Source organism: Pygoscelis adeliae, unplaced genomic scaffold, assembly GCF_000699105.1.
Source record: "Pygoscelis adeliae isolate BGI_AS28 unplaced genomic scaffold, ASM69910v1 Scaffold390, whole genome shotgun sequence".
NCBI classification, from domain to species: Eukaryota; Metazoa; Chordata; class Aves; order Sphenisciformes; family Spheniscidae; genus Pygoscelis; species Pygoscelis adeliae.
The window spans coordinates 450,976-461,160 of record NW_008823921.1 but is presented as its reverse complement, the minus strand read 5'-3'; the positions used below and the strand labels follow the sequence as shown (position 1 = coordinate 461,160).

The window sequence follows — 10,185 nt, the reverse complement described above, 5'->3', positions numbered from 1 at the left end:
TGAATGGCGCCAATCTCATCGTGTGAGCTTAGGCAATGAAAGGTGCTAAATTCTCAGCACCATAACTTTAACTGAGAAGTCAGTGTGTGCAAGGAAGTAGTTTACAAGATGCCAAGACAGAATTCATGCTAGTCGGCCATCAGCTGCTTCATAAGAACAGCATATAATATTTTTGACCACATCCTTCCCAGAGAGATGTAGATTCTGCAGCCTCAGTTTGCCTGGTGAGGTAGTTGAATCTGGAGAAATGCTAACTAAACTGATTTTGAATACGTTAGGGGTTAGAAAGCTGAGACTGGTGTATATTGACACTGTGTATAAGTAAATTTTATATTTATACCTGTTCTGTTGAATTTGGTTCCATTTTTTTTCTCTTCCACAACTGGAAAAAAAAAATCCTCAGCAGTTGAAAACAAATCTGGGAGTTCCACTAATATTTTTGAACTCAAGGGAAGAAAAAATTATTTTGAATTCTTGTAGGGAAGAGGTTATCACTTTCGCTGACTTGAGAGCCTGAACAAAAAGGGGTTCAGAATAAATAACCTTACTAATAAAGCATAAAGCAGGAGGACTTTTTTGCTAATACTAAGTGCAAATGAAACTTAGAAGAAGTAATTGTGGACCTTGCTAGGTGGACGTGTTCATCCCACTCCATTCTGAATACACAGCTGCTGTCCAAATGCAGTCTGATGTGCGGCTGCTCTGTTGATTCGGCTCCCTCAACTGAAGTAGTGCTGCGCTCCGCCAGCAGCCTCTGTCTTCTCACAGATGGGTCAAACATGGTGGCTCAGCAGCAGCTGCGGTACTGGTGTGACTGACTCTGCACGTGTGCAGGGCTCCGTGGTTACAACAGGGAAGCGGAGGACTAGTGAATGTGGGTTTTGTGTTACAGAAAGAATGACGAAACTCATAACTGTATGATGCGTTTTTGTTGTGGCCCAGATGATGATTTCCAGTTAATACAGAGGACTTTTATGGAGAAGCACTACCAGGAGTTTGATGACTCAGAAGAAAACAAGCTCATCTATACTTCTATTTTTAATGAATATGTAAGATACTTTTTCCTATTTTTTGCATGTATTGCTTTTTTGGCTTTTTGAAGGGGTCCTGTATTCCCCCCTTTATAAAATACTGGGTTCACATGGAGCAGAGCCAACGTACTGCCTGCTGTACTGCCTGCTGTCTCGTTCGTGATCTGTGAGCAAGAAAGATGTTTTCTGGAGCTCTAGGTTCCTTTCTCTTTGTTTCACCTGAAAACTTCTACAGATGTTTTGTTCTCACCAGTAGTCCCAGCAAAAATGTTCAGCTCAGTGCCTCAGCGGTGGTGTGAATAATTGAACTAGCACCGGCCAGCTAAGGAATCTGCAGCTCTTTGCCCCGTGAGGATAATACAAAGTGTCAGTGTAAGGAAGATGCGCTGTTTTGAAAGCTGCTCCTGAAATTTGTTGTGATGTTGTTGGGGTGGTTTGTTTGTTTTTTTCAGATCTCTTTAGTAGAGAAATACATCGAAGAAAAATTGCTTGATCGGATTCCTGGTTTTAATATGACTGCTTTCACAATGTCATTGCAGTAAGTCTCTGCTTTGCTTTTGGTTGGAGGACAGGTTATGTGCTTCTCAGTTAGCTCTTTGTCTAGATTAAAACTTAGGTTTGACAGTTCTCCCTTTAGAGGGAGGTTCTCTAAAGAGAAGAGGTTCCTCTTTCATTTTAAAAAAAAAAAAGCATTCATGCATGCAATGACTGACCACTTTTCTTGCCTTCAGCATGTTGTGCTACTCTAAATTTCTGAACTCTTACGCTGAAATATATTGGGGTTTAAGGGGTAGGAAGAGAAATTGGAATGAGAACACTGAAGGGTTTTCTCCATCATTGTCACTTGGAAGCCAGACCCTTAAAAAGTTGGGTCTCATCTATCTCTTTAGGCTCTGTGTTGGACACTTAAATAGCCTGGTAGTCTTTTCAGCAGTCATGTGATATAATGTCTTTATTGTGATTTTTATGGAAAGCGTTCAGAGAAAAGTTTAATTTGTCTTAAGCTTTTGCATTTGGTCACTTCAGTTTAACCAACTTTATGAAGAGGTCACTTTCAAAAGATCGTTGGTTTTCCCCTTGAAGAAAATCAAGTCTCATTGGGAACTGAGTATCTTACAATATTTGAATTTATTTAATTTTTTTAAATAAAACATTGGGAAGTTACAGTGAATGCACATGGCATGCTTAAAAGATAGACTGTTAAAGATAAAGCTCCTTCTGATAAGAATTAAATAATTTAAAAAAACCCCAAACCCCAACCCAACCCTCGACTGTTAAGAAAGTCTCGTTGAAATATGCCGATATGGGAGCACAGTGTCTTTCTTCCACAATGTTTTCATCAAAAGTCCTCTACCAACTATTGTCAGTACAGTCCCTCGTTCTTAAGGGACGTGTATGAGCGCTGTTCTGTGTCTCTCCCCAACCTTTCTCACCTTCCAAGGGACTGTCTAGCTGTTTCAGTGCTCAAGAGAAATAAATAGATAAATGCTAGTTGAGTGTTACTTCTGTTGACTTACAGGTCAGTTTCTTTGTCTGGCTTTCAAGGATTGATGTGATACTCTTACATCTTGGACTTACATAAATATAATATATTAATGTACTTGGATTGGGAATACTACAAGATAATATTTGGCTAAAGTTTTGCTTTACGAAAGACTCATAACAACATTCTTGTTTAAATTTTGATATTGTTCTACTTGTCTTGGTATCCTTTTGACCTCTTACCATTTTAAAATAAGAGCTTGTTTACCACACAGTTTTCTAATTCCCCACCTTGTCTCTACAGACAGCACAAAGATGAAATGGCAGGTGATATATTTGATATGCTTCTCACGTTCACTGACTTTCTGGCTTTCAAAGAAATGTTCTTGGATTACAGAGCTGTAAGTATGTTACATTGTTTATTTTCGTTAGCATAATGGCTGTTGGTTTTGTGTAGCTCTGCCTGAGAGTACCAAAGGCAGCGTTACTACAGTAGGTAGCAGCATTTATTCAAAGGCTGTACAGGGTCAAAAGGAAAACAACTTCACTGGGTGGCTGTTTAAACTCAAAATGTACATTTAATAATTTCTGGAAAACATGAGTGAAGCTGGCATGTGGAGCAGTTCTCCTGAAACACACGCATTCTGCATCTTTGAATGCTGATTTCCAACTGAACAGAAGGGAACACTTTTTTACTGTGCGGGTGACGGAGCACTGGCACAGTTGCCCAGAGAGGGTGAGGAGTCTCCATCTTTGGAGATATTTAAAAGCCATCTTGAGACGGTCCCAGGCAGCCAGCTCTGGGTGGTCCTGCTTGAGCAGGGGGTTTGAACCAGGTGACCTCCAGAGGTCCCTTCCCACCTTGACCATTCTGTGATTCTGTGATACTTTTTTTTTTTTCAGCCAATCCAAAATTAGCTTTTTAAGATTATTCCATTTTTATTTCTCCTCCTCTCTGTCCAGGCTGGAGAAACAAGCAAACAAACAAAGTATTAAGGTTTTTGGATGAGATTTTTCCTAGGGAAATTAAATACATGTGAACACTCTCCAGTGTCTGTCCAGTCACACTTTACAAAGGAGCAGAAGAGTCAAAGTTGTTGTCAGAATTACGTCCTCTGCTGTCTTCCCCCACCCCTTTAAATTTTATGAAAATGGGGGCAGGTTGAGGAGAAAGAGACAGTCCGTGTCTCAGCAGCAGGACTAGTTTCAGCTGGGGTTTGCACTTTTGGGGACACCTGAGAGGCAAACCACAGAAGCTAGATTTCACTAGTTCCTTGAGCGCTGGGTGAGCCTGCTGGCTGGCCGTTCTTGACCAGAGGTAAGCAAGACTCTGCTCGTACGGCTCGCAGAGCGACAGCGACCTTACTCCGGGGATTCCTGCACAATCTCTTCCTGAAGTTTGGGTTCACATTCAATCATAGATGCTCGGGTAACATGTACTTTTATATTGATTTATATTGATACAACAAACAGAATATGACTTGTCCGTTTCATTTTTTTGAAGTTTATTCCAAAACGGCATTTAGTCAAGGATTTCTTTTTCTTCCATGTTTCTAGGAAAAAGAAGGTCGAAGTCTGGATTTAAGCAGTGGGTTAGTGGTGACTTCATTAAACAAATCATCAATATCCTCCTCCTAGAACAGTTTATGCACTGCTTTCCTTCTCCAGATGAGTGCTGCTGCTTTCATTTGGACATGAAAACGCTAAAAGTCATGAGAATCAAGGTGCTTTTACATGATGAAAACTCATTCACCCTCCAGACTATACCTTCAGAGGCCTGATCCTAGAAACATCTGTTTGTGAACAGTGACCACAGAAGACAACGATTTCACCTCTACCTGAGTAATTGTTTTTAATAAATACACAGTATTTGTACACCAGCCTAACCGTTGTGCATGCTGAGAAGCCCAGCACACTGAGACGACAGTCACTCCTGTGCGCGTGTTATTTGGGTTGGCATCTTAACCATCTCCCCAGAAGGTAGAACTTTTCAGAATCAAGAAGGCAGCATCAAAAGAGTATGTCCCTCCAGCTCGTTTAAGGACAGGTGCGAATACATAACCTCTGAGTTCCTCCCTGTCAATGTTTTGTTGTTTTGGGGTTTTTTTTAAATACTTTAATAGGATCTTAAGTGCTACAGCTTTCCAATGGAAGAATATGTTTTGATTTGTAGATGTTCTAGTGTAAGACTGTCTCTCAGCTCTGACAATTGATACGTTAGCGTGTAAATCTGTCTGCTCTCTGGCTTTTATAAGTCTCACCCTTAATCACCTCTGATTCCCTTTTGTTCAGGCCCCTGCTATTCTACACTGGGAAAAACAACCACGATAAACTGAAATCTGGGCTATGTATGCAATTTCTTACTTTCTTTTCGGCAGTGGCACAGCTGCATTAGTTCCAGTAATATAAGCTTGACGGTAGGTTGGGCACCGACATGTTTACCACCGTGTCATTTACTGCTCTAAATAGCATGCTGATTAAAAGGCGTGGTTTTGCTATTAAACTGTTAGCAATGTTAGTGCAGCAATGCATTTTTCAGCATCCATTGAAAAATAGATGAGTGGCTTGCCGGTGGAGCTGGAGCCATAAGCCTGTCGCAAAACCCCAGGCGCGTCTCTGTTGGCGGTTGGAATTAAAATGCATTTGGAGCTACAGGGACCCTCTGTTCTTACACTGCTCAGGCACGTTAATCTGCCGCTTAATGACGTGCTCAGTCAATGCGAGTATGTCTTTAAAAGCCTAAGAGTAGATAGAAACACAGGATGGTGAGCAGAACCCTCCGCTCTGTCCCGCCCCAGGCTGATGCAGCAGGGGAGATGCCCTTCAACAGCGGAAAGGTGTTGATCGGTGGCTGTCACCTGATGAGAACCTAGCCTAGACAAAGGAGAAATACGGCTGGGCCATTACAGACTTTTGTTTGTGGACGAGAAACGTCTTACAGGAACGAACGAGATGAAATCCTGTTCCTATTGATGTCTGACAGTGATTTCAACAGCACTAGGACTTCGTTCTTCAGCTGAAATAGTTTTTGAATACCAGCCAAGACTCCTAGCCATGCAGGCAACAATAAGCCATACTTACACTACAAAACACGATAGCATTAAACGTGTTTGTGGCCAGACTATAATGGCTTTTTAAAGGCTGGCTAGCAATGCTAAGTGTAGCGTCCTAGTATTTTGACTCTGCGTGTACCAAATTTATGAGTGCTGCAGTAATTAATCGTATTAACTTCCTAGTATATTGTGCTTATGGCTCTGCAGTTTTCTGTCTGGAATGATTCTAGTATGTTGAAATCTCCCTCATGCGTGCACACACCCAGATACGCACACACACTTCCTTTAAAAAAAACCAAACAAACTATTCCTTCAGAATTTTTTTTAATCTCCTTCAATAAATATATGCTTGTCAGATTTGAATGATAAAAGCCAGAAGCTGAAGCAAAACTAAAAATTACAAGAAATGTCTGGGGGTTTTTTTGTTTTGTTTTTAAACGGGAGTAGAAATCCTTCTGGGTGTGTTTTGATCAAAAGCAGTTTTGTAGGCTTTCTGTTCCGGTGAACACCACACGAGCTCATTTTGATTCTCTTTTCAGCAACAGTAACCTGCTAAGGCAACGTGAGCACATCCCTAAAAATGCTAAGTTGCGGTACCATGGTTTGAAATGCATGTTCCCGATCCTTCTGACAGCAGCAGTGTCGGTGAAGCTCCGTCAGCTGGGGTCGTCCCGCCAGGATTCACGGGTTTTTACAGGTCTACCTACCAGCTGTGCCGTAAAAAGCAGCTTTTCCCGGGAGCACGGAAGTCGGTGCTCAGGCACGCACGGGCAGTTAGTTAGCGAGCAGGGATGATGCTCCGAGATGTTTCTTCCCAGAAAAAAAATTATGAAAACAGGGGGTTGTGTTTTTAATACAAACTCGGTGCAGCTCCCCTGCCATGAGAATCCTGAGGTTAACGTCAGAGAAGTTTAAGACTTTAAAATCTAGTTGTTTTTCTACTGACAGTGTATGGACTGGAGTTCGTCATTTAACTTCTCATCTGTTCGTATAACGTTGACTCTTTAATGTCAGGAACAGATTTTATCAAATTTTAAAAGAATCCTGTTGACATATTTTAATTGTTGAGCTAAGACAATTATTTGCAGCTAAAACTAAAAATATCGCTGTCTTTTTTTTTTTTAACTGAAAAAAGTTTTCATTCTTCCCCTATTACAGTTGTTTCCATTAATTACTTAAACTAACGGCAGTATAAGTGAATACCTCAGGCAGTTCTTTTCTGAAGGGAGTTCTGTTGTATTTTAAGCAAGGTCTCTCGTAATTTCAGAGGCTAGAAGGCACGGCTGGGGAGGAATTCTTACTTTGATGGGGAACTGTATCTCGGTGTTTCCTGCAATACCTTTCTGCCCCTGTGCCGCTCCCTTCTGCTGCTCCCAGAATAACTCGTCCCTCTGCGACACTCCTGTCTCTCGTCCCTGGTTCGATGCATTTTCCATCAGGCAGAGGGGCATTTTAAAGAGATTAAATTTCTCTATGTAATGGACTATCTGTCTGCAAGTCTGACGTTGCATTTTAAGAGTTTTAACATTGTCATAACAATGCACAAAGAGGCTAATTTTCTCACTGATTTTTATACATACAGTCATAGTTGTGGAAACTTGACCCTTCATTTAGCTCACTGAAAACCAAATAAAGGCCGGTCTGCCAGGGGCTACCGCAGTTTGTCCAGTCCTTTTCAATTCACACCTTCCATTAATGCAGTTAAATTTCCCGAGCCTCTGTAGACAAGTTGTTAAAACTTTTCCCATGCAGAGCATGCGGTAAATTTTGCAGCGTAGTCACTGTGCACCGGCTTTCCTGTGTAGAAATACCTGGACATAAATTGAACCCGTTTCATCTATTTTTATTAGCTTGTACAAGGAGGGTGTGAAAGGAAAAGTTGTTGTGTCAGGCAGAGCATCGCTTCTAGTTCTGACAAACGCCAAGCTGTGTCCCCAAGAATGAAAAGCTGAATTTGTCGTCTGCAGCGTGGGGGAGCAGCGTGGTTCTGTGTGCTCCTGAGGCGCTGACCCTGCTGTGTTCCCAGAGCGTTTGCAGACTTAGTTTTAATTTTTGAAGGCCACCTGTAGCTACCGTGCGAAATCGACTTGCCGGTTAATAGGTGGTCCTGTTAGCTCCGTGGCGTGTGTGGTGCCGAGTCTGCAGGAGGGAGCGCAGCGAAGCCTTGGCACCTCTTCCGTGTTCTTGCCGTATTGGATGCACGCTCTGTGCGTCTGTGCCCGTATGCGCGTGCGTACGTAACGCAAAGCAAGGCGAACCCTGTGGGACTTGGCACCTCCCGCCTTGGGGCCAGGCTGCGATGCCCACGTGCAGCGGGGAGTCATCCCTGCTCTCCACGCCATGCCGTGCTGTATGTGCGCCTTCTGGCAAGACAAACTTTTTTTCTTGACAGACTCCACTGCTGGATTTAAGAAGATTTTTATTTAAAGCATAAAATTTGTGCTTCAAATTGTTAGGAATCGATACAAGAACAGTTTAGACTGCTTCCTTTGCTTAGCCTTCATCTTCCAGCTCTGCCACCGATTATGGGTCGCGTTAATTACAATTACTTACACTGTAGCTGTGAGAGACCAGAGACAGGAGCCTGGGCTTGGTTTAGTGAATTTTAGTATTGGAGCGTGCTGAATTGGCTGAGCCCCCTCGGCCGAGCTGCTCCAGCGAGGATCTGGATGAACCCCGAGGACGAGCGGGAGCTTCAGCCTCCAGTGAGTCCATGTCCTCCCGGCGAGGCTGTGGGTGACAGCGCCAGTGGGTTTGTGCTGTGGGCACATCAGCTGGAAGCATCATCAGAGACCACAGAGCAGCGTCCACGTGACCTGGTACCAGCCGTCCCTGCCAGTACAGGCTGGTCCAAGAACGAGACCTGGTGGCACGCGAGGCTCCGAGCCACCAAGCCCGGCATGAGCTGGCCCAGGGTGGCCCAGGGCTGGGCTTTGCTGTCTGCTCCTTACGCATGGTCAGTCACTTGGCTGGTGGCCGCGTTGCTGCCGAGTCCTTTCCAGGCGCGGAAGCTGAAGAAGGTGCTCGCCCCGTAGGCGATCATCGCAAGGCAGGCGAAGAACTGGAAGAGGAGCACACCCCAGGCCGCGGCTCTCCGGTTGTAATCCCACTGCCGCCACGAGGTAGGCTGGACGGCAGCCGCGCACGTTACGAAGGCGGTGATGTACAGGACGGTTGCCACAGCGTTGAAGATCATCAGCTGGGGAAGGCAAAGAGCAGGTCGTGAGGTCTGGGCTCAGACTCGTGCGCTGGGATGAGCAAAAGGCTCAGTTTCACGTTCCTCCCTCTTCCCCAGGAGAACCAGAGGAAAAGGGCCCAGCCCCTCGCGCCGCGAGCAAGCCTCAGGTTAACATCTCATTAAATGCGCCCCAGGTTGCGCCGAGCGGTTTCTGGTTGACACCGTGACTGCAGCAGTGATGCGGTGGCTGTAACTTTCTGGATTGATACAGGGCTCCCTGTTTTGAAAATTTCCTAAGCAATTGAGGGGCAGAATGAAACGTCATTGTGCAAAGCGCGGGGGACTTTGTTCCATCAACCCAGGAAAGCCTAAAGCCCCGGTCCTCTCAGAGCATCTCCCCAGGATGTTTCCCACTTGGGACCTCCCCTCGCTCTCTCTCGGGTACGTACCACGAGGGGCCAGGGGATCACGTAGAACTTCAGCTGAAGCTGCAGGAGGTAAGTCACGAAGAAAAGGACTGTTACTATCCAGAAGAAGATGGACACAAACATCACCCAGCCGTATGCTGCGTGGAGGTGGTACGTTGTGTCGGCGATGAGAGCCCACACCAGTAAGCCGAGCACCTGCGGGGTGAAATGGAGACCGTGTTCAGGAGGTGGTTCCTGCAGGTGGAAAGCAGAGCATCATCCAGGAACCCGGGCTCACCAGACCCTCGCTGCTCGGGGGTGGGCTCATCCCCTCTACTGCTGCCCCAGGAACCGGTGCAGGGATGTCCTGCACAGCAGGACGGGTAAAACCTGGGCATCCTCACTGCCAAAGGTCCTTTCTCAGCCAAGAAGCCCCCATGCCCGGGGCCAGGCTCTGCAGGTGCTGGCTCAGTGTTAGGGACGTCTCATGGGCTGGATGACAGCTGGACGTGGGGGGCTCCTGGGGCCCCAGCTCAGCCTTAACCTCCTCCAAGTGCAGCATCATTTTAAAAAAAAAGGGAAAAAGCAAGCTGCTCAGCTTCTCTCCACTGTTTGGTTAGGTCTGCTCTGGTCTGGTTTATACCTCCTGTACGTACAGCTTCTAGGGCTCGCCTTTCACCGTTAAGCAGGTTTAACTACATAACAATTGCAGCATCATGTGCCTGCAGAGTGATCCACAAGAAAACAGGCAGGTGAGTCTGTTTCTGGGTCTGCTCAAGGAGAAATAAGGAGAGCTGGGGGCAGAGCCGTTGTCTTCCCTCCCTGCAGCCCCCGGCAGAGCCCGCAGGGCAGAGGTGGCTGCAGGGAGCAGGTCTCTGCCCTTGGCTGCCTGGCAGGCAGGGATGGAAAAGCCCAGCCCAGGGTGGCATTTCATATATTCTTTTTCTTTTCCCTTCCCTGTGCTGTGTCCACCTCTGATCTTTGGATTCTGGAGGAGATGCTGCCCCGCTTCACCCGCAGCAATGCAGCCAGGG

At 45.5% G+C, this 10,185-nt stretch overlaps 2 protein-coding genes across 5 annotated transcripts in view; one reads left to right on the top strand and one right to left on the bottom strand.

Annotated features, from left to right (window-relative positions):
* The window catches only part of ARL2BP (ADP-ribosylation factor-like 2 binding protein), a 7,583-nt gene extending 3,126 nt beyond the window's left edge, over positions 1–4,457 (top strand). The window contains exons 3-7 of one of the 4 annotated variants that reach the window (XM_009319802.1): positions 943–1,049; positions 1,484–1,569; positions 2,818–2,914; positions 3,863–3,942; positions 4,071–4,150. In XM_009319802.1, the coding sequence (XP_009318077.1) occupies positions 943–1,049; positions 1,484–1,569; positions 2,818–2,914; positions 3,863–3,934 (362 nt within the window). In that variant the 3' untranslated portion in view covers positions 3,935–3,942; positions 4,071–4,150. Of the gene's footprint in view, positions 1–942; positions 1,050–1,483; positions 1,570–2,817; positions 2,915–3,862; positions 3,944–4,070 lie in introns of those variants that run through there. The other 3 variants (XM_009319817.1, XM_009319794.1, XM_009319808.1) reach the window with 3 other exon arrangements.
* A 4,056-nt stretch (positions 4,458–8,513) lies between these two features.
* Positions 8,514–10,185, bottom strand: part of PLLP (plasmolipin) — a 4,497-nt gene continuing 2,825 nt past the window's right edge. The window contains exons 2-3 of the mRNA XM_009319990.1: positions 9,194–9,367; positions 8,514–8,765 (exon numbers count right to left, since the gene is read on the bottom strand). Of these exons, the coding sequence (XP_009318265.1) occupies positions 8,514–8,765; positions 9,194–9,367 (426 nt within the window). The remainder of the gene's footprint in view (positions 8,766–9,193; positions 9,368–10,185) is intronic.